Below are 24,950 nucleotides of genomic sequence, written 5' to 3'. Positions count from 1 at the left end.
AAGTAAGGTGAGAGTGAGACACTGGAGACCCAGTGCCCTGGTGCTGGAACCACTTGTTGCTGAAATGTGTACATCCTTTTCTTTCTTTTAAATTTTTCTTTAGTGTTTATTTTTGGGAGAGAGAGAGACAGAGAGAGAGAGCAAGTGGGGGAAGTGCAGGGAGAGAGGGAGGCACAGAATCTGAAGTAGGCTCCAGGCTCTGAGCTGTCAGCACAGAGCCCGATGTGGGGCTCAAACTCACGGACCACGAGACCGTGACCTGAGCCAAAGTCGGACACTTAACTGACTGAGCCACCCAGGCGCCCCTGAAATTCATAAATCCTAATACGACAATGAAGGAATCAAATTGATCTTGTTAACAGTAATGTACTAGTATCTAGAATTTACACAACATTCGTGATTTATTTTATATTAACACACCATTATCTCCAGAAAAGACTTGAAAACAGCTTACATAATTAAACCCCAAATAAGACAGAACTATAATGATTCACTTCAACAACCAAGTGGTAATTCTCCCAGAAGGAGTTACTAAATTAGTTTGTTTTTTTTTTTTTTTTTTTTTTTTTTAAGCACTAGAGTATGAATACGAGGGTAGAGAAGGAGGAACGGTGGAAAAAAAATCAGTACTATCTGTCACTTTAAGAGACAGCACTGGTATCTTCAAAATTCCTGAAGTCTATTTAGAAGTGATATTTAAAGGTCAGCAGGAAACACGGAAATAATCATTGATGCTTCTGTACTGACACTGAGTGCCGCAGAAAAACTCTTAGTTCGTGGAGAGGATACATAATCTAGTAAACTAACAACTAAGTATCAGTCTTGACTTATCCAAATGAGGAGCGTACCAAGACAGAAGAATTTCAGGAAAAAAACACAGTACATTGAAACACTTTCTTAAGAGATGTGCCCAAAAGAAAACTCACAACAGAGTAATTGTTTCATAGAAAAGTCATGAGCCCTCTGGGGTCTGAATGGTAAGTGCCTAACAAGGCTGTGCATTTCTCACAGTTGAAAAATAGGAACTAACTTTCTTTCTGGCCCTCTTCTGGGAAAATGTAGTTTCTAGAACAATAATACAACGGTTATTCAGTTAGTCCATTTTTCTCTCAAGTAATGCCGTGCAACCCTATGCCGTGAAAAGAAGTTGTTACCTGAGCACCACTACGATCGGACTTTCACTTCCAGTTATGACCATTAACCCCTTCCAGATCATTAGTGCCGAGGAAACTATCATTCCAAAATTTAGGACTTGATAATACAGCTGTAAAAACAAAAGAGAGGAAAATCAGATCCATAATTATCCCCGCTCAAGAAAGCGACCGAGAGTAGTGTCAATTTAAAACATTTCAAGCAGTACCATCAGGGCAGCCGAAGTTCTGAAACATTCTTTAAAATACGGTCACGATTATACATCGGCATCCCGGAACAGCCCTCCTACCACCCAACAACCTGTCTCCTTTTCGTTTGCTAAACACGCTACCCTTACAGGAAACTTATGTTCAGAACTTTCAACAGACGTTATTTCATTTAGGCTACAGGACAGTTCCCCTCAAGTCCAATTTCATCCATGATACACACCAGCCGATAGATAGTAACATACCAGTGCTCCTGAACGCCTTCAGGACGTACTTCCCCACAACACTTATCTCTTGATAACCGTGGGCTATTTGATGGCCTGTGACCGCACTCCTCATTTCATGGTTGAGGAAACCTAGTCTCAGAGGGAGGAAATGACTTCGCCAAAGTCATACAGCTCGTCAGTCACACAGTTAGGACTCGAAGGCCAGCCTTTTCCGTCTTGCTGAATTTCCACTACTCGACAAATCGTCAAATTCTAGGACTTGAAGAAGCAGATACAACACCAAAAAGGCATTTCGTGTGAGGGAAATAATGTGAGCTAACTGTCAGACTGAGACCGGATAATGGGTAAAAGCAGAGAGGATGATCGACTCATTTTCGTTACTTAAAAAAATATATGTGCGTGTGGACATGCTGCAAGACAACGGGTCTAGTCTTCAAAACTCAACATCATGAAAATAAAGGTGGGAGACTGTTCTAGATTAAAAAGGACTAAGGAGACACAACCAAATGCATTCAATGCATTCTGACTGGATCTTTGTTCAAAACAAAAAAATGCTCGTAAGAAAAAATCCCAACTATTCAAGACATTTTGGGGGGTGCCTGGCTGGCTTAGTCGGTATAGCATGTGACCCTTGATCTTGGGGTCGTGACTTTGAGCCCCACATTAGACGTAGAGATGACTCTGAAAAGGCATTTTGGGATCAATTGGGGAAACTCAAATATGACTTAAATTCTGGCACCCCTATGAAATATGATGTGCTCTGTGGATACAATTAACATCATCCTCAAAGAAGAAAATATGAACATTTTCTAACAGACACAAATATTTGCTATCCTTTGAGTACTGGCGTAATACGAGCATACAGTTTGACACTCCCATTTACAGGTAGGGAAGCTGAGGCACGGAGAGGTTATGTGATGTGCTCATGGCTGTACAGCTGTTGGCAGGCAGAGTAGTAACTACTACAACTCAGGTCTCCTAAACTCTACCTCTTTGAGAGGGTAGCTTCTGAGAAGACCAAAAAAAATGGTCCTTTGATTCAGAGAACAGAATTGAGGAAATGGAGGAGAGGCTAGAAGTAGGAAAACTAGTTTCTAAGAAGTGATTATCGTTGACCAGTGGGTAAACAGTCAGGAATCCAGCTAAAGGCTGTATTTTCCAAATTTTTGATACTAAAAAAATCACCTACAGTACTGCTTAGAACAATAGATTCTACGCCCCAATCCCGAATTTCTGTGAGATTCCACACAAACTACCAAATGTAAAATATGGTTCCATTATCCCTTATTCAGGAGTCAGAAAGGTGTCATATTTCAAAATCGGCCAAATTTTGAAAAGGTAATCCTTGCGACAACCATACATTTATATAACACCCCTAGCAGGGTCTATGGCAATATCCCCAAATCAAGCATGTTAATATTTCTGTGGCAAAACTTAAACAATTCACACTGAAACAAATAAAATCTAAAAATAGCCACGTCTATCAGTTCAAGTCTCTTTTTTAATGAGGTTTGTTTTTTTTTTAATGTTTACTTATTTTGAGAGCGCGTGAGTGCACACACGTAAGGGCAGAAAAAGAGAGGGAGAGACGGCAAATCCCAAGCAGGAGCTAGGGAGGCTCTTTTATTTTACTCTTTTGAGTAAGGCTGTTGGTAGGAAAAAGAGGCGAGAAAAGAAAGGGAGAAGAACATGACAGTTTTCAAATTTTTGCTCAGATAGTGTGCTTCTGCCTAGGTTTCAGCCACTTACTTAGCTGTATAGGAGCCTTTTAAGGGACATACCAGTTATACACAGCGGGGGACTTTTAACCTTTTCCTCCTTAATAAGAACGATGGGGGTGACTTTGGTGATTAGATAAATTTCCCAACAATGACTCTATGGTGAAAGGCAGTATTACAAGTCTGAGGAAAAAGGGAAGGGTGGTTATGGGTGGAACAGTGACCTTGCAGGGACAAAGGAAATTGTAATTTTTGTCTTTCATGTTTCTTTTAAAGAATACTTTATTAGATCCCCCACACCTGTTCTGACAATGCTACACTGGTGCCCTTCTGAAAATGGAAAGATGACAATGGAAAGATTTTCATTAACAAAAAGACACTTGGAGGTGCCTGGGTGGCTCAGTCGGTAAACGGTGTCACTTGCGGGCACGCACATGAGCACTCTCTCAAAAAGAAATGAACTTAAATAAACAACCAAATAAAATACACTGTAAGTAATACATAACAAGAGCTCAAGAAAATTCAGCAAAATAAAAGCTGGTAAATTTTTTAACAGCCATAATCTATCTAGAAGATAGACAGTGCGTTTAGATAGTGTGTGCATTTATCTGTTATAGTTATCAAAGACACAGTGTATTTCTTATTCTTCCAAAAGAGATTTGAAAGTTCAACACATAGGGTATTTTCGTAGAAGTCACACTTCTAGCAATCTCCAGCAAAGACAGAAGCGACCATGGAAGCAAAATGTGTCTCAGGGCTACAAAATGACAGTTGGCCTAAGTCTTCAATTCCTCTTAAGACCTCAAACTAAGAGACTCATCAGTCCATAACCACAATTCTCCTGCTGTCTAACTCACGAAAGAGGAAGTGCTTAGAAGCTGGGGTATTAGAGGCAAATATCCTGACAGCAGCTAGAAGTCATACAGATGGTGCCGGAAAAATTGAACGTGTTCAGAATAGATGCTGTTATTATGGTCCAGTAAAGTCACTGACAGTCCCAGTGATGACCTTAAATGATGATAACAAAAGATCTGGAATAGTCTAAACAGGCATAATATTAATAACAGTAAGGTAAGTTTCATTTAAGACAAACCCATTATATCTTTTAAAAATCTGACACATGGGACACTTGGCTGGCTCAGTCAGAAGAGCAAGCGACTCTTGATCTTGGGGTCATGAGTTTGAGCCCCATGTTGGATGTAGAGATTACTTAAATAAATACAACTTAAAAAAAAAGATAAAAAATCTGACACAGAAAACATATCTTTACAAACATACCTTTATACCGATATACACTATCTTCTCATCACTGAAAGACATAAGCTACCAAAACTCACTGAACATGAAACAGATAATGTGAACAGATCGATGTCTGTTAAAGAAATTGAATTTATAGTTTAAAGCCTTCCAACAAGGAAAAACTCCAGTTTCAAATGGCATTCACTGGTGAATTTTACCAAGCATTTAATGAAAAATCATAACGATTCAATGACAACTCTTCTAGAAAAATTGCAGAAGAGGAATAACATCAAGCAATCTAGCATACAAGTAATGGGATTTGTCAGGAGGAAGGGGAAGACAGGAAAAAACCTGAATAATGGCCAAAATTTTCCCAAATTTGATTAAATCTATAAACTTGTATATCCAAGAACCAGAACAAACTCCAAGCAAAAGAAACTTGAAGAAAACTACAAAATTAAAATAATCATCAAACTGCTTAAAACCAATGAGAAAGAGAAAACTGTAAAAGCAGCCAGATTTAAAAAAGACATTATGTAAAGAGGAACAAAGATCACAGCAGACTTCTCTTTGAAAATAACACATGCCGGGGCACCTGGGTGGCTTGGTCGGTTAAGCGTCCGACTTCGGCTCAGGTCATGATCTCACGGTCCGTGAGTTCGAGCCCCGAGTCGGGCTCTGTGCTGACAGCTCAGAGCCTGGAGCCTGTTTCGGATTCTGTGTCTCCCTCTCTCTCTGACCCTCCCCTGTTCATGCTCTGTCTCTCTCTGTCTCAAAAATAAATAAACGTTAAAAAAAAAAAAATAAATAACACATGCCAGAAGTCACTGAAGCAACATCTTAAAAGTACTAAAAGGAAAATTATCAACCTAAAATTCTATCTGAGAAATTTCTTTCAAAAAGGAAGGCAAAATAAAGCCTTTCAAACATACAAAAATTAAAAAATACTTCTTCTTTAAAATTTTTTCAAGTTTATTTATTTGAGAGAGAGACAGCACGAGTGGGGGAAGGGCAGAGAGAGAGAGAGAGAAAGAGAGAGAAAATCCCAAGCAACCTCCACACTGCCAGCACAGAGCCCAATGAGGGGCTCGAACCCACGAAGCCATGAGATCATGAACTAAGCCAAAACCAAGAGTTGGGCACTTAACCGACTGAACCACCCAAGCACCCCTAAAAAATACTTCTTCATCGTGAGCAGACCTACACCACAAAAAATCTTTTAAAAAAGTCCTCCACGCAAAAATACCAGTCCCCCAAAAAATTAAAAACAGAACTACCCTATGACACAGCAAATGCACTGCTAGGTATTTATCCAAAGGATACAGATGCGCTGTTTCGAAGGGGCACATGCACCCCAATGTTTTTATCAGCACTATCAACAATAGCCAAGGTATGGAAAGAGAGCCCAAATGTCCACCGACAAATGAATGGATAAAGAAGATGTGTATATATATACAAGGGAGTATTACTGGGCGATCAAAAAGAATGAAATCTTGCCATTTGCAACAACATGGATGGAACTAGAGTGTATTATGCTGAGCTACATTAGTCAGAAAAAGACAAATATCATATGACTTCACTCATTTGTGGAAGTTAAGATACGAAACAGATGAACATAAGGGAAGGGAAACAAAAACAATATAAAAATAGGGAGGGGGACAAATCACAAGAGACTCTTAAATACAGAGAACAAACTGAGGGTTGCTGGAGGGGTCCTGGGAGGGGGGATGGGCTAAATGGGCAGGGGGCATTAAGGAGGACACTTGTTGGGATGAGCACTGGGTGTTACACGTAGGGAATGAATCACTGGATTCTACTCCTGAAATCACTATTGCACTATATGCTAACTAACTTGGATGTAAATTAAAAAGTAAAAGAAAAAAAAAAGTCCTCCAGGAAAAGTACCAAATAAAATCTAGATCAACACAAAGGAATAAGAGCAGATGTCAGTAAATACATAAACGCCTTTTCTTTTTAAAACAATTTTTATTTCAATATTTTTAAACTTCATTTATTTTGAGAGAGTGTGTGCACAAGTGGGGGAAGGGTCAGAGAGAGAGAGAGAGAGAGAGAGACAGAATCCCAAGCATGCTCTGAGCTGTCAGTGCAGAGCTGGACACAGGGCTCAAACTCACGAACTGTGAGATCATGACCTGAGCTGAAATCAAGAGTTGGATGCTTAACCGACTGAGCCACCCAGGTGCCCCTTCAAATAAAATTTTTAAAGACAATAGACTATTTAAAGCAAAAGTAACAATAAAGTATTTTGGCAAAATATACAGAAGTAAAATATATAACAAGAACCCAAAGGCAGAGGAGGGGAAATGGAAATGTATTATTGGAATGCTCTCATACTATACATGAAGTCATAAAATATAAGTTGAAGATAGACTGAGATGAGTTTAAAAAAAAAAAAAACACATGATAAACCTTAAAGCAAACAAACAAATAAGGTATGCCTCACAAGCTAACAAAGGAATAAAATGGAAACTTAAAAAAAATCCAAAAAAACCTAAAAAACACAACTAATCCAAAATAAGATGAAAAAAGAGGAATGACAAATAATAAACAAATGGGAGAAATAAAAAAATTAAGATGGAGATTCCTGAACACAACCATAATAATCACATAAAATGTAAACTACCTATATACTATACCAATTGAATTAGAAAAAAAAAAAACGCCCAATTATATGTTGCCTACAAAAAATGTACTCTAAATATAGATACAAATGTTGTTAAAAGTAAAAAGACAGGAAAACATATCATGCTAATCGTACTCAAAAGAAAACTGAAGATAAGACAGATGGAGGGATGGATGGATGGAGTGGCTATGTTAGTATCACACAAAGCAGATTTTATAGCAAATAATATTATAAGGGATATGAGGGTCATTTCATAATTATAAACAAGTGAGTTCACTATGAGGACATAATCCTAAACATTTATGCAACTAATAACTTAGCTTCAAAATACAGGAAGCAAATACTGACAGAACTACAAGAGACACAGACAAATCCAAAGCTGTTAAGTTACTAATTTTTAAATCCTTCTATCAATAATTGATACAGAGAGAAAGTAGAAAATCAGTAAGATTAGAGAAAATTTGAACAGCACTTCCAACCACTTTGACTTAATATTTACAGAACATTCTGCCCAACAACAACAGATACACATTCCTTTTAAGTATACATAGAAAGTTTACCAAGATAGACCATATTCAGGACCACAGAACAAGTCTTAGTAAATAGATAAGGATTTGAATTATGCCAATTGCATTCTCCAATCACAATGTTATGAAAATAGAAATCAGTAACAGAAAGGTATCTGAAAACTCCCTCCAATATTTCAAAATCAAAGAACAGGCTTCTAAATAACCCATGGTAAAAGAAGAACTCAAAAAAGAAATTGAAAGTATTTTGAACTGGATAAAAATGGAAATACATCAAAATCTGTGGGATGCATTTAAAATACTACGCAGAAGAATTTTATAGCAGTAAAAATAAAACAGAAAAGTCTCAAATTATATGTTGTATTTTTGCTTACACGTTCAAAATATTTCGTAACTTCTCTCCTGATTCTCCTTTGACCCATGGGTTATTTAGAAACTGTTTAATTTCCAAATATTTGTGAATTTCCTAAATTAAGCTTCTACCTTAAAACACTAGGAAAAGCAAATGAAACCCAAAGTAACTCACAGAAAGTAAATACTAAAAATAAGAGGAGAAAGAAATGAAACAGAAGACAGGAAAACAATAAGGAAAATCAATCAAATCAAAAGTTGGTTCCTCAAGAGGATCGATTAGCCAGACTAATCAGGAAAAAGAGAGAGAGAAAGAGAGAGAGGGAGAGAGAGAGGGAGGGAGGATATGGATTACTAGTATCAGGAAGGATGACATCACTAGAGTAATATCTATTCATTTGTATTATATACAAACATTATAGGGATAATAAGTATTATGAAAACCTTTATGCTAATATATTTCCAATTCCTTGAAAGACAGTTACCAATGCTCACTGAAGAAAGATAACTTGAATGGATCAATATCTATTAAAGAAATTGGATTTATGGTTTAAAAACATTCCAAAAAGAAAAACTCCAGGCTTAAATGGCATGCACTGGTGAATTCTACCAAGCACTTAATGAAAAAATCATTAACAATTCTACGCCAACTCTTCCAGAAAATCGCAGAAAAGGGAATACTCTCCAATTCATTCTATGAGACCAGCATTACCAAACCAGACCAAACACGGTTTGAGAAAACTATTAACAAGGGTGCCTGTGTGGCTCAGTTGCTTAAGAGACCAACTCTTGATCTTGGCTGTCATGATTTCTCAGTTCGTGAACTCAAGCCCTGCATTGGGCTCCACACTGACAGCACAGAGTCTGTTTAGGATTCTCTCTCTCCCTCTCTCAGCCCCTCCCCAATGCAAGCGTACTCTCTCTCTCTCTCAAAATAAATAAACTTAAAAAAAACTAGCTTTAAAATTTTTTTTAATGTTTATTTATGTATTTTGAAAGAGAGACAGAGTGCATGGGGAGGGCCAGAGAGAGGGCCACAGAGGATCCGAAGCAGGCTCATGTAGAGAGCAGCCATCAAGCCCCATGTGAGGCTCACCAACCACGAAATCATGACCTGAGAAGAAATAAGGATATTCAACCGAATGAGCCATGCAGCCACCCCTCTCCAAAAAAAATAATTGTTGTTGTTGTTGTTGTTTTTAAGTAAACCACCGAACAGATCATTGATATTGATATAAAAATTATGTGCAACATTTTAGCGAATCAGATCCAACAATACTTACACTGCATACCCCCGTAGGATTTATTCCAAGATAAAAAGTTTGAGACTTCAATATCCCTTTCTCAATAGTTGATAGAATGACACAGACAATCATCAATGGTATAAAAAAACTGAATACCATCAACCAACTAAACATCTATAGGGCACTCCACCCAATACAGCAGAATACATATTCTTTTCAAACACACATGAAACATTCTCCAGAGATCCAGCCCTTGGCAAATAAAAAAGAGCCTCAAGTTTTAAAAGATTATAATCACACAAACTATGCTCTCCAACCACAATGGAATTCAATTAGAAATCAGCACTGAAAGAAATTTAGAAAATCCACAGATATCTGGAAATTAAACATTTTTATAAATAACCCACGGGCCAGAAGGAAATCATAAAATATTGTGAGAACTGAGTGTAAACAAAACCACAATATATCAAAATTTATGGAGTGTAGCTAAAGCACTGCTTGGAAGGAAATTTATAGCTTTAAATACATATATTAGAAAATATTTAAAAAAATTTTTTTAAATATTTTCAGAGAAAGGGAGAGAGAGAGAGTGCGTGTGTGCAAACAGGGGAGAGGCAGAGAGAGGGGGGCAGTGAGAGAATCCCAAGCAGGTTCCACGCTGTCAGTGCAGAGCCGAACACGGGGCTCGAACTCACTAACTGTGGGATCATGACCTGAGCCGAAATCGACAGTCGAGCGCTTAACTGACTGAGCCGCCCAGGCGCCGCAGAAAAGATCTTAAATCAATAACCCGAGATTCCACTTCAAGAAACCAGACAAAAATAGCAAACTAAACACAAAGCAACTGAGGAAGGAAATACAGTTTAGAGCACAAATCAATAAGACAGAAAATACATAAACAAAAAAAAAATCAATAAAAGTCAAATAGAGATAGAAAGTAGAAGGGTGGTTGCCAAAGGATGGGCTGAGGGGAGAATGGGGAGTTTTTAATGAGCACAGAATTTTAATTTTACAAGGTGAAAAGAGTCCTGGAGATTGGTTGTACATTCGTGTTAATGTACTTAACGCTACTGAACTCTACACTTTTTTTTTTTTTTTCTAAGTAGGCTCCACACCTACAATGCAGTGCTTGAACTCACAACCCTAAGATCAAGACCTGAAGTGAGATTAAGAGTCAGCTGCTTAACCAACTGAGCCACCCAGGCACCCTGACTGAACTCTACACTTAAAAAATGGTTGGTCTCACAGTTCTCACAGATCTCATGGTTCCTGAGTTCGAGCCCCGCGTCAGGTTCTGTGCTGACAGCGTGGAGTCTGCTCGGGATTCTCTCTCTCCCCCTCTCTCTGCCCCTCTCTTGCTCATGTGCGCGCGCTCTCTCTCTCAAAAATAAATAAACATAAAAAAAATGGATGAGTCAATAAATTTTATGGGTATTTTACAATTAAAAAATTATACGCTAAATGAAAGTAGCCAGCTGCAAAAGACTACATTTTGGATGATTACATTTATATAAACTATCCAGCGAAGGATAAATTTACTGAAAAACATGAATTGTACACTTCAAATGGGTGAATTTTATAAATTATATGTCAATAAAGTTTTGTTTTTTTTTTTTTAAGGACAAGGATACAAAATAGAAGCAAACAGAGTAGGAAAGGCCTCAGAGTAAAGACAGTCTTATTTAATTGACCTGAAATCCAGAAGCTATGAAGCAAATCTAGGTAAAGGTAACTACCAAAACAAAACAAAAAAGCAAACAATAACTAAAAAAATCCCACAACTATGCATGGCAAATTATAAGTCAAAAGACAAATGATAAACTATGAGAAAGTATTTACCATATATACATTCAAAAGACTCATCTTCCTAGAAACAGCTCCTGGCAATCAATAAGAAAATAACCCAAAAAAGAAAACAGGCAAAGGATTATGAACTGCCAGTTCTTGGAAAATGAAGTAAAAACAACTCCAAAATCACATGAAAATATGCTCGACCAAACTCATAATAACGGACATATAAAGTAAAACTATTCTGGGATACCAGTCTTCACTTACTAGAATGACAAAAATCTAAAAGTCTGGAAACATACAATGCTGGCAAAACTATAGGAAAGTCACTTTCCCTTTTTAAATTTTTGAGCAATGTAAATATAACACCTATTTAAACTATTCATTGTTTCATTATGGGGGGGGAGGGGGAGCCCATAAACTTATTTCAACCACCTTGTCTTTCTGAGGCATTTAGCACTCGATTAACTTTCTTATAACCCACTCATCCCTTGGTTTGTTACGCCAGACCCTGAAAGACAGGTGTTCTAGGATCGTCTTTGCCCCTGTCCTTCCCCATTCTGCACGCAATCTTGTCTCTTCACGGCTTCAATTATCACTTCTACGCTGATGACACTGAGATCTCTTTGTGTCACACCACTTATATCCTCTAGGTAAATATATTCAGTTACCTTCTGAAAATCACCCATGTCCAAAGCTGAACTCAACCCTTTTCCTCAAATTGCTTCCTCTTTCCACACTCTCCCGTGTGGTCCCAACATCCGCCATGGGGCCTCTAGAGTTCACCCCCCCAACATCTCTAACATCCAGCCTGTTGGCTTTACTCCTGCGGCTACTGCCTGAATTCAGGTCTTGTTTCCTCTCACCAAGACTATGAAAATAATCTGACAGTTCTACCTCTAGATTTGCATCCATGTAACTCATCTGCCTGTATATTACTTTTATAAAGTGAAAGTGAAATTACTGTACTGTCTGCTCCAAATTTTTTCTCACGACTTACCACGTCTGAACTCCTCCGTATACAAGGCCTTCCATGATTTGGGCCCTGCTGACCTCTCCAATCTTATTTCTTGCTACAAGTGATATTCCAGGCCCATAACCATAAACACAATGCTGTATGTCACAGTCCCTTAACAATGTTACACGTAGCCATAATCAGAACTAAAAGGTACACATCCTTAATGAGTCTGAATGATGAAAATCGGGGGTTGAGTACCCTGTCTTAGCAAGACAATCATCAGTTTCTAGCCAACATCAACTTAAAAGAGGCTCGTTGCATGTTTTCCTGACAATTTCCTGTCTCTGAGGACCCCTGCAGCAAGAGAAATAAGACCACTAGGTATGCTTTTGGTGACAGGGTCTACTTGAGGGCTACATCAATTCTAGAGCTTTCGATCGTAATCTAGCCACAGGGACCTTGATTGGCCCTCCATTCCAGAGTAAACTTGTTTACTATGTTGATGACATCAATATAGTGCTGACTGCACTTGGTAGTTGAACCTTGTGACCTAGACCCCTTGGTAAAATACCAAGGGTGGCTCAGTCGGTTAAGCGTCTGACTTCGGCTCAGATCATGATCTCACGGGTTGTGAATTCAAGTCCTGTGTCGGGCTCTGGGCTGACAGCTCGGAGCCTAGAGCCTGCTTTGGATTCTGTGTCTTCCTCTCTCTCTCGCTCCAAGAATAAACATAAAAAGAAAAATACACAAGTGGCCAGAGTGTGGGAAATAAATCCCACAAAAATCCCCCTCCTGATGAAAACTCTTGGGTGTCCAGCGGTCCCTGCTAAAACATCCCCTCCAAGACGAAGAGGAAGTTGCTGCATCTGGTTCCCGATACCACTAAGAAACTTGAAGCCTAGCGGGCCTCCTGGGATTTTGGAGGCAACATATACCTCATGTGGGTGAGCTAGTCCAATCTCCGTATCTAGTAAACCTATTTTGAGCCGGTCTTGAGCAAGGCTCCACAACAGGTCCAAGCTGCCATGAAAGCTGTTCTAGCAACTGGGCCATCAGACCCAGACGATGACTGAAGTGTTTGTGACAGATGGGGAGCCTCTGGCCATTCTCTAGGGGTCAATGACAGCACACACACCTGTGGATCTGGGGGCAAAGCTATGCTATACTTTGGAGAACTGTTCTCTGAAGTAACAGCTTCTGGCGTCTATTGGGTTCTGGCAGAGACCAAACACTTGACCGGGGGGGGGGGGGGGGGCACCAAATTACCACGTGACCTGAACTCCCCAGCTTGAACCACCAGATACACCAAGCCACGAAGCTGTGCGTCAGCTCGCGGAAGTACTCCACCATCAAGCAGAAGCGGGCTACTTAAGACCGGGCTCGGGCAGGTCTGAAGACACAGCTGTACGAGCAAGTGACTCAGATACTCATGGCTTCTACTCAGGTTAAACTGCTTCACTTCTCTCATACCTACTGCCTCACGGGAGCTCCCTTTGACCGGCTAAGGACGACGTCGGGCCTGGTTTTTAGACGGTTCTACACGAACCACCTAGCACCAGCTGAAAACAGACGGCTGTGGCACTGCATGCCCATTCAGGGTTGACCACGAGGGACCGTGATTAAGGGAAATCTCCCCATTGGGCAGAACTTTGAGTGACAGAAGTGGTTCCTTTTGCCTGGAGGGAGAGGTGGCCACAGGTGTGGATTTACACTGATTCAAAAGTGAACGACGGTTTGGCTGGATGGCTGGGGACTGGAAGGGACGTTATCGAAAAGCCGGAGACAAGGCATTTGGGTCAGTGGTATGTTGAGGGAACTCTCCAAGCAGGTATTTAGAATGTGAAGATATGTCTGTGTCCCATATAAATGTTCACCAAAGAATTATATCATCAGAGAAGTCTTTTTTTTTTTTTTTTGAGGGAGAGAGAGAGAGAGAGAGAGAGAGGTAGGCAGAGAGGGGGAGAGAGAATCCCAAGCATGATCCGCAAGTTGGCACAGAGCCCAACACAGCGCTCCCTCTCACCAACTGTGAGATCATGACCTGAGCTGAGATCAAGAGTTGGACGCTTAACCAACGGAGCCATCCAGGTGTCCCAGCAGAGGAGTTATCTTAATAATCAGCTAAGCAGTGCTCGTTTCGGCAGCACATACTAAAATAATCAGTTAAATAAAATTACCTACTCTCTGGATGTCAGTCAGACATCCAGCTACCCTCGTCTTGCCCAACGGGCTGGTGGTCAAAGTGGCTGTAAGCAGCCAAGCTGATGGTTAGCAATGTGGATTTTCAGTCACCAAAACCAATTTGCTTCTGGCCAATGATGAGTGTCTACTCTGCCAACAGCAAAAAAATCAACAATGATACCATTCCTGATTCTGGTTTACTTCTGTCATGGGACGGACAGCAACTTCTCCTTACTAGACTATATTCTAGATAGGGATGTCTTCCCTCTCCTTGGTATCTCTGGCAAAACCACCATCCGTGAACTTACAGAATGCCTTAGTTCCTCATCATGGTATTCCATACAACATTGTGATGAGGGAACTTATTTCATGGATAATTAAAGTACAGCGGTGGCCATACAGGTCATGGAATTCACCGGTCTTACTAGGTCTCCCATCGTCTGGAAGTGGCTGGCCGGAAATAACAGCGGAACAGTAGGCCAGTTATCAATGTACTGCCTCCGAGCTCCAAATCCATTCTTGGGTTACCTACACAAAGTCTCCTTTTCCAACCGGCTCAGTCATGTTTGGATTTATTAATAAAAGGCAGGCGAGGGCCACTGCAAAGTGAGGGAGGAAGGGGCTTCTCTCCTCCGTTCCAGTGAGCGGATCCGTGTGCAGGTCTGGTAGTGTTCGTCACTGGCCATCACAGGCTGGCTCCTGCCCACGTGATCTCTGGCGAATTTCTCAGCCGCCCAGCAGGCCAGTTCTATGGAGCAGCCCCGGCTCACTGCTCTGGCAAATGTCACTGCCATGGCAGACTGCATGCGGCAGACGGTGTGGTTCCTGTGGAGCCACACCCTCTCAAAAGAGGTCTCGAATCTCAGGCTTGGGAGGGCGGTTCTTTCCTCGTTCACTCCCTCATCCTAGAGGGTGTAGCTCTTTTCTGCACGTGACATTTCTGAACTTTGAGTGCTCTTTTACCCGTTTTTAGAACATCTTTTACTAGTTAACAGTTCTTCATGTTAAACGTTTCCCTGTTCAGTCACTGGTATGGTTTCCATCTTCCGAGTGACACAGATGGCCTTTGGAGGCTACTTAGTGCACCAGTTAGTCACCAGCAACACTCTGTGGGGCTGGGACAGTGTCTACTGCCTTCCGGTATGTGGTACATGCTCTGAATCAGCAACCAATATATGAGATTACTTCCTCTACAGGTACTACCCATTCGTCCAGAAGAAAAGGATGAGAATGGGAGTGAGCTCTCACTATTACCCCTAACAATCTGCTAGTGAAATTTCCGCTTTCCATTCTCACAACTTTGGATTCTGCTGGCTTAGACATGTTCATTTTCACAGGAGATATCCTTCCATCAGGGGACACGATGACTCCATGAAACTGGAAGTTGAGAGCACTACCTGGCCACTTTGGGCTCCTCATGCCAGTGAACCAAAATGCAAAGAATAGAGGGTTACTTATTGGCAAGGGTGACTGATCCTGACGTTCAGAGGATAGGGTTGTTTCTACATAATGAGGGAAGTGAGTATAATTGGACTATATATAGAATCCTGGACTATACAAAGAAGTTCTCTAAGTTCTCTTAGGCTCTGGGATAAAAGTTAGTGAAAACCACGACAGTCCAATTCAGGCAGGACTACTCTTGACATTAACCCTTTAGTAATGAAGTTTGGGTCACTCCACCAGGCAAGAAACTATGACCAACTTGGGTTCTGGCTGAGAGCAGAAGGACTATGGAATGGCTAATGGAAGAAAGAATACAGCTACAACCACATGAACAATTACAAAAACAAAGGATAGCTACATAGTAGTCAGAAGCATAATTTTGTTTTATTTGAAAAATTAAATACAAGGGTGCCTGGATGGCTCAGTGGGTTAAGTGTCCAACTTCGGCTCAGGTCATGATCTCACAGCTCATGAGGCAGAGCCCCACAGCAGACTCTCTGCTGTCAGTGCAGAGACCCCTTTGGATCCTCTGTCTCGCTTTCTCTTTCTACCCCTCCCACCTCCCCCCGCCCTAAAATCAATAAACATTAAAAAAAATTAAATACAATTAGAAGATGTGTGTATAGTTGCCGAGTTGACTACAGTAATTTTGCACTTTGCCAACCTGGATAAGCTACAACTAACTAGGCATCCCCAAATCCCCTCTCTCTAGGGTTCTGGGTTAAAGTTGGCCAAAAAGAGAAATGTGCCCAAGATCTAGAAGGTCAAAAGGAAGGACCTGCTACTATGCTGGAGGTCGCTGTGGTTAGAGGCGGCGAGAAATCAAGGGCCTGGCTCAATGCAGTCTGTCCTTGCTCTCTTCTGTTCCATGTCTAGCTCTTCTGGCTGACCAACAGAGCCTAGCTGGAGAAGCAACAGCTTTCCACACACTGCATCTACTCTCCTTTGGTGTGGTCCCAATCCATCAACCAGATGTGGACTCCAGCCGCGGATGCCATGGAAAGCTTGGATTTGTCCACCCATAACAGTGCTGGCTAGTGACATCTCGCTGATTCACCATGTCTCAGTTTTAATTTTTTTTTTAGTATTTATTTTTGAGAGAGAGAGAGAGACAGAGACAGAGCACAAGCAGGGGAGGGGCAGAGAGGGAGACACAGAATCCGAAGCAGGCTCCAGGCTCTGAGCTGTCAGCCCAGAGCCCGACATGGGGCTCAAACCCATGAACAAGATTACAACCTGAGCCGAAGTCGGATGCTTAACCGACTAAATCACCCAGGTGCCCCTGATGTTAGTATTTCTACACTGAAACTTGGCAACTAACTACTGAATGCGGACACCTTGTCAGTAACATTTTCCTCATCCTAAACAAGACTATATGAGTTTTCAAAAATCTGGATAGACCTGTCCTCTGCTATATGTACCTCCTATTTGCTGCACACTTACTGATATTAGGTCGAAGACTAAGAAAAATCTCCTTGGCTTCTGTGTGCCTCACTGGGGGACCAATTCATTTAAACAAAAATCATCACAGGTATCTAGGGTTCAATCAGATATCATTACCACAGCCATTAGGAGCTGAGTGATCCTAAGAGAGAAGAAAGAAAAAGACTGAAGGATTCTGCCAAGTCCTAAGATCTTTAGATTTAGGCAAGAAGACATACAGATAATTAAAACCCAAAGAAATGCAAAACTCAAACCGAGTAATGTAAGAGGCCTAAGGAGGAGCTAATAAGCAAATTCTGTGGAAGTTGGACCAATCCCATCAGGGCTCAAATATGGATCTAGTCACATCCTGGCCGATACCCTCTGGTCATTAAGAATTCTTGGCAAACAGGGACAATCTCAAATTTTACATGTGAAAGTAGCATGAAAACTACTTGGCATGACATACTTCTTTTCTTAGTGGGTAAACAACTTCTGACCCCAGTAAAATTTATAATTAAGAACAAAAATTCTTAAAGGAAATTATGTATAGTGTTAATATTTTTATGTTAAAAACTCTGTGCATATTTGGTATTTTAAGTATTTATAAAATTTAAAAGAACTTGGCCCATTAAAGTAATAGGTCAGGTTTGTAGTTTCAATTTGTAATATATAATCAATTGTTGTAGATTTATGATTTTAAGCAGAAAGTTTATTATTTACACAGTGTTGAAACAGTTCAGAGAACTTAAGTAGTCCCAGACATATACAAATGATATAAGTATGCAGTGATGTTTGCTGAATGATGTTCTTAAAAAGGAAAATTTTAAAGTTTACTTACTTATTTTGGGAGAGAGCGTGTGCGCAGAAGCATAAGAGAGAAAGGGGCAGAGAGAGAGGGAGAGAGAGAGTCCCAAGAAGGCTCCACACTGACAGCGCAGAGCCCGATGTGGGGCTTGAACCCACAACCCATGAGATAAGGGCCTGAGCTGAAACCAAGAGTCGAATGCTCAACCAACTGAGCCATTCAGGCACCCTTTACAAAAGAAATTTTTAAATTTATAATATTTTTAAGGTGTTTGTTTGTAAATTAGCCCAAATATTCAAAGGGCCTTAAAAATGTCTGTTAAAATTTCCTAGACTTTTTTTTTTTAATTTCCTAGCCTTTAAATAAGATTTGTACACTCATTCTAGAAGCTTAAGAACTCAGTTTTAAAGTTTTAGCTTTTACAAGCTGAAAATTATTTTTTAAAATAAAAGATAATTTTAAAGAGGCCTTTCTGGACATAAAGGCCATCTCAATGGGCATCAAAAAACGAACCTATATCCAGGGTCACCCGGCTGGCTCAGTTGATACAGCATTCGAACTTATGTGAGCCCCACAATGGGTGTGATTACTTAAAGATAAAATCATTTAAGAAACAAACAAACAAAAAAAACTGGGGGCACCTGGGTGGCTCAGTCAGTTAAGTGTCAGACTTCAGCTCAGGTCATGATCTCATGGTCTGTGGGTTCAAACCTCACATCAGGCTCTCTGCTGTCATCCTGGAGCTCCCTTCAGATCCTGTCTCCCCTTCTCTCTGCCCCTCCCCCACTCACCCACACTCTCAAAACTAAATAAAAATTTAAAAACTAAAAACTAAAATAAAAAACCTAACCTATACCAGCAGTGTGCTGGAGCCAATTTGCTAACTTTTCAGGAGTTTTGCAAGCTGGGTGTCAAGCACAGTGTTATTGAAAATCAGTACAATTAAATTACATTTAAAAAAAACAACAAAGAAATAATCTAAATTCATCAGTTCCCGACTATTTTACTACATTTTATCATTATCTATGTCCTTTTTTAAAATGTTTGTTTATTTATTTATTTAGAGAGAGAGAGAAAGAGCTAGAGAGCAAGCAGGGGATGGGCGGAGAGAGAGGGAAAGAGATTCCCCAGCAGGCTTCATGTTATCAGCACAGAGCCCGACGAACCCATGAACTGTGAGATCATGACCTGAGCTGAAACCGAGAGCATGAAGCTCAACCTACTTACTGAACCACCCAGGCATCCCCTCGTTATCTATGTTTGTTCTTCCCCTCGTTATCTGTGTTCTTGAGATTATGTTTTTCTATTTTATCTATTTTATCTATTTTATCTATTTTCTATTTAAAGTGGAAATAACAGGTGCCTGCTACCACAGCTCTTCTTAATTCCACATTGAGAGATGTCATGTTGGTAGCATGAAATCAGCCATGTTGGGTGTATTTACACCGCAGAAACAGTCAAACTCTATTGATCAGGTCTTCATGGATTAAGAAAAGCTGCGGGAAAACAGCGATCCGATACTTCAGGAAAGGAGCCATACTCCAAAGGGAAGAAGACAAATAAAATAGTATATAACTGCTAACAGGGCTGTAGAGATCACTGAATGTTCTGGGCCAGTCCACAAAGACTCGGAAAGAATACAAGAAGAGTTTTAAGGCAGCAGAGTACATAAGGTCTGAATGGAACAATGTTCAGAGACAATGACGAGACAGGTAGAAAAAGTAAACTGAAGCGGGGAGAAACGGCGACTGTAACACGACCGTGGCTTACTGCAAATGCCATTCTAAGGGTCTAGGCCACTACCTACAAGGCAATGAGGAGCTGAAGGTCTGAGGGCAGGAGAGAGGCCTTTAATCTGGCAACAATGTATAGGAGTCAGGGAAGGTAAACACTTTACTTCTGGCAACTGTGAGGCTGACCAAAAAAACTGCATTACATATAACAAACAAAAGTCTTGAGTAAGGTGTTAAAAAATCAAAACTCAAAGCTCAAAAGAATATAAACAAGTCCAAAATTAAAAATAAAAATAAAAAAAAAATACAATGCAAGTCCATCTATACTAACAAAAAGCAAATCAGTAGTTGCCAGCTGCTAACAGACGAAACAGAAAGGGGCACAAGGGATCTTGCGGGTGATAGAAATGTTCAGTTATCTTGACTGTGATGGGCGTAGTTGACCGGAAGTTTATCAAACGGTACACTTTAAATGGATGAAATTTGGGGTGCCTGGGTGGCTCAGTTGGCTAAGCGTCCGACTTTGGCTCAGGTCATGATCTCACGGTTCATGGGTTCAATCCCCGCATCAGGCTCTGTGCGGACAGCTCGGAGCCTGGAGCCTGCTTCTCATTCTGTGTCTCCCTCTCTCTCTGCCCCTCCCCTGCTCATGCTCTCTCTGTCTCTCAAAAATAAATAAATGTGGGGCGCCTGGGTGGCTCAGTCGGTTGGGCGTCCGACTTCAGCTCAGGTCACGATCTCACGGTCCGTGAGTTCGAGCCCCGCGTCGGGCTCTGGGCTGATGGCTCGGAGCCTGGAGCATGCTTCTGATTCTGTGTCTCCCTCTCTCTCTGCCCCTCCCCCGTTCGTGCTCTGTCTCTGTCTCAAAAATAAATAAACGTTAAAAAAAAAAATTTAAAAATAAATGTAAAAAAAAAAATTAAATGGATGAAATTTATTGCACTAAGTATTCCTCTATGAACCTGATAAGAAAAAAGAACAATGACAACTCAAACAAATTAACCAGACATTTGATGATATTTAAGGATAAGTGGAAAAGTTATGCAAATGACAGCAATTTTAGAAGAGAAGAACCAAACTTCGAGTTACCCTTTTCGTCCGATTAGCTCTCAGTGTCTAGAGTCACTGTCAATTTTTTTCCCCAGATATCATGTACGGATAAAGCCTCATTTCATTACTTGCCCTCACCCCACTGCCATGCTATTCAGCCCTTGCCACGTCCCCCCAACAACCTCTGGGAGTTTGCTCATTTTCTTCATCTGCAGTATGGGAGTGACGTTACCTACCTCTCAGGTAAATAAACACATCACACACAGCAAGGGTGCAAAATAGTTATTATTTGCCTTAGTCATTTTCTACACACTGACGTTCCTCAAAGCCATTGTCTGTCTCACTGACCTTTGCGTCTGATTCCTGGCATAAGTCAAAACAAAAACAAAACCAAAAACAAACCAAAACGAAAACCAGTAGGCCCAAACTAAGTATTTCTCCGGAGAAATGTCTATGGCACCTAGAAATCCAGATATGAAGAAGACAGCACTGTACAAGTGAGACACTGAAGTGTTACCATAAAGACCAGCACTTCGTGCAACTTGAAAAGAATGATCAATTATGACTGAGGGAATTAGGAAACGTGTTTAAGAGGTGACACTGAGCTAGGAAAAGTCTGAAGCGGACTAAGCGAAGGGTACATATCCACTTCCTTAGACGGTAACTATGAATACTGTAGAATACAAGTCCAAAAGAGCATCTTTAACAGTGACACGTTAGGGGCGCCTGGGTGGTTCAGTCCGTTAAGGGACCAACTCTTGATTTCGGCTGGGGTCAGGATCTCCCCCTGTCTGTGGGTTCGAGCCCCCACATTCCGCTCTGCGCTGACGGCCGGGAGCCTGCTTGGGATTCGCTCTCTCCCTCTCTCTCTGCCCCACCCCCACTCCGCTCTCTTTCAAAATAAATAAATAAATAAACATTTTTTAAAAGTTAAAAAAAAAAAAATAGTGACACGTTAAATTCTTAAAAGCGAAACACCGTTAAAAAAAAAAGGTCCAAGGCAAGCAAAACTAGGCTCTACAAACACACTTCGTGCAGAAGACAAAAAGGAGCGACCTCTCCTAATGACTAAATAATTACAACAGTGTTGCCAGGACCATCTGGCAAAAGGTCTAGAAGTTCAAGACGGAGTAAGGTTTAAGGGACAAAACATCACCAGATCTCAATTTCAAGATCCCTGTGCCACTACTACTGGGCAGCAAATCCGAGGATTCTGAGAGCTGCCACCTTACTGCTAAGAGGACTCCAGGGCAAGTATTACTGCTGCTCCAACTCTGAGCTCAGAGGCGCTCCAGGGACAGGCCCTGCAGCCCGCTGGGGTCCGGCTGCAGCAGGAGGGTTGCCTCGGCCTGAGAGCAGCCAAACGGCTCTTTGGGGGGCCTACAGCCGCCCTCCCGAGCATTCCAGAAGCCAGGAGCAGCACTGAACTGCTAAACCCAGTCGCCGGAAGTGACCGGGAGTCGCTGCGATCGCAGAAAACACGAGTCTGCCGCCTTCCCGAGTCTAAAATAGCAGGCAACCCCAACTCCCACTTAGCGCCCTGCGGTTTCCACCCGCTCTCCTGCCTCGATAGCAGGAATGGAACGTGAAGCCCCCGGCTTCCCGCTTCGCCCCGAGCAGGCCCAGACGCAGCCAGGGGCTAAAAATAGGGGGCGGACAAAGCGACCTCTGGCCACACGCTCCACCAAGAGAAGGAATGATCCAGGCGTCAGCCCTCCTCAGGCCCTCTCACTGGGGGCCAGAGGTCCGCCCGGCCCCGCAGTGGCAGCGTCAGAGAGAAGAGGGGAGCCCCAGGAAAGAGTGGGAGGCCATCCTCACCTGCCGCTTGTTCATTCGCCGCACATCGTCCAAAAAATCTAGAGACAGCATGGCGAGGCCGTCGAGCGGGGGAAACGGGCAGCGGAGAGGGCGCGATGTGACCGGCGGGCGGAATGGCTGGCGCACCGGCCGGGCTCGCACTGGACAGGACCCCGCGGCGGCCGCACTTCCGCTTCCGGGGCGGGAACCGGCGCTCCCTCCCCGCGCCCGGCGCGTCGCTGCGGAGAGCAGACAAAGGGACTCTCGTCTCTCCTAATGTAGCCTCCCGGCCTGGTGTGGCGGTAACAGGGCGCTCCCACGCCCGACCTCGCCTGCACAGAACCTACCGGAGCCCCGTGCCCGCACTTAGCTACCGGCCCCTAGCGGAGGCGGCGACCCGGGGGAGCCGAGAGGCCTCCCGGCGACCTCCGGAGGGCGGGCTCTCGTGCACGCCTGGCCAATCGGGAGCCGGGCTCCGGCGTCCGGGGGCAGCGGCGGCCCGTGAGTGGCCGGCGGCTGCAGCCGGGCCCCGAGTCTGGGTGTGGCACTGGACTTGTGGCCAGGCTTTGCCTTCTCGGGGGCGGGGGGTGCGAGGTTGGTCTCCCGCGCTACGGGAGGTGGCGGCCGAGGTGGTTTCGTTAAGTGTTTTACGGGTAAGGGCGGAGGATATGAGAGCCCTTCAAAGCACGGCCTCAAGCTCTCCGGAGTTCAAAAGACTCTTGGTGCAGGAGAAAAAAAACCAAAGCCTGCTACAGTGTGATGAGACCACCAGGGGTGCGGGGTGTCAGGAAGCCCCTTGCTCCCCGTCTCCCCGCCCCGAACGTGACCCCGTTAACAGGATCTGCTGGCTCCTTGAACTCTGCCTCCGGCTTTTGTTACCGTGGGCACCTGAATGTGACCCTCTTCTCGCTGACCCTGACTCTGTACAAAGTTTGCCTTGACTTGTCCAAGCTGCTAATACGCACCTAGGACGAGAAGGAGCAGAGCTGGCCTCTTAACTATTATTTCTATCTTTTCCAAAAGATTGGTGATCTCACATTAGGGGAACCTGAGTGCAGGATCTACTATCTTTGCAATTGTATGCATCGAAGATGATCTCACGATAAAAAGTTAAATATTTTGGAGGATGGCTATAATGAAAAAGATAATAGCAAGTTTAGGGGAGAATGGAAGCCTCGTAGGCTGCTAGTGGGAAGGTGAAATGGGACAGCCATTTTGGAAGATAGACTGGTAGTTCCTCAAAAGGAGGAACTATAGAATTATTACATTAACCATACTCACCAGCAGGTCCACGCCTGGGTATATATCCAAGAGAATTGAAAACACATGTCCACACAAAAACTTGTACACGAATGCTCGTGACAGCATTATTCATAAAAACCAAAAAGTGCAAATAACCCAAATATGCGTTAACCAATGAAAGGATAAGCAAAATGTGGTCTAGCCGTAAAATGGAGTATTATTTGTCAGTAAAGAGAAATACAGCAACACAGATGAACCTTGATAATGTCAGGCTTAGTGAAAAAAGTCACAAAAGACCGTGAACTGTATGATTCCATTTATACAAAATGTCCGAATAGGCAAAAATAGAGAGAGAGAATGAAATGGTTGCTGAGGGTTGGGAGAAACGGGGAGTGATTGCTACTGGTTAGGGGGTTTCTTTTGAAGGGTGTTGAAAATACTGGTGATAATTGTACTACTTTGTGAATACACTAAAAACCACTGAATTGTACACTTTAATTGGGGTACTGTATGGTGTCTGAGTTATACTACAATAAAGCTGTTATGAGAAAGAAAAAGAAAGAAAAAGCATCGATGATTTGTTCATTGTTAAATTCCCAGTGGCGAACGTACAACCTGGCACGTATTAGATACCCAGTAAATATTTGTTGAATTTCAAATGTATGGATGTGTACATGTGTCATCTCCAACTGCTGCCCTTAGGTACCCATACTTATTGAGTTGAAAATGAATTCCCGATTTTTCCAAAATAGGAAGGCCTGTGGAAGAAAATACACATAAACCCCATGAGGGCAGGGACTGCATAATAGTGCCAAACTCATAGCAAATACTTATTAAGTATTTGTCAATAAATGTTGACTATGGGTTCTAACCTAAATTCTGGCTAATACAGTGTTCGGCCTACGCTTGTGAATGTTGAATTCAAGTCGAAAGATGAGGCTCTATAACCATTTTAATGGGTATGAGCCTCACTTAATCTTTGTGTTGTGAAAAAAAGAGCCCTAAGAGAGGCACAAAGCCCTGTGGGGCTTCAGATGTAGCAAGAGTCAATTTCGTTGGGGAGGTTAAAAGGGGCCTCAGAAGGGAGAGGACATTTGGGTCAAGTTGGCAGGTGAAGGATATACCCAGTGGAGGGAATTGAGGCAATACAGGTGTAGGGGCAGGAAACTGAAAAATACATTTGAATAATCCAGTTTGGTTTTTCCAACTTTGCCCATACC

At 42.1% G+C, this 24,950-nt stretch overlaps 1 protein-coding gene across 3 annotated transcripts in view; it reads right to left on the bottom strand.

Annotated features, from left to right (window-relative positions):
* The window catches only part of SEC11A (SEC11 homolog A, signal peptidase complex subunit), a 40,661-nt gene extending 17,982 nt beyond the window's left edge, over nt 1-22,679 (bottom strand). Inside the window, exons 1-2 of one of the 3 annotated variants that reach the window (XM_060617586.3) lie at nt 22,510-22,679; nt 1,155-1,264 (exon numbers count right to left, since the gene is read on the bottom strand). In XM_060617586.3, the coding sequence (XP_060473569.1) occupies nt 1,155-1,264; nt 22,510-22,560 (161 nt within the window). In that variant the 5' untranslated portion in view covers nt 22,561-22,679. The remainder of the gene's footprint in view (nt 1-1,154; nt 1,265-22,509) is intronic. The other 2 variants (XM_060617587.3, XM_060617585.3) reach the window with 2 other exon arrangements.
* Nucleotides 22,680-24,950: the final 2,271 nt, after the last annotated feature.

The sequence above is a fragment of the Panthera onca genome, chromosome B3 (assembly GCF_046562875.1).
Source record: "Panthera onca isolate mPanOnc1 chromosome B3, mPanOnc1 haplotype 2, whole genome shotgun sequence".
NCBI classification, from domain to species: Eukaryota; Metazoa; Chordata; class Mammalia; order Carnivora; family Felidae; genus Panthera; species Panthera onca.
This window is presented reverse-complemented; position numbering and strand designations above follow the sequence as displayed.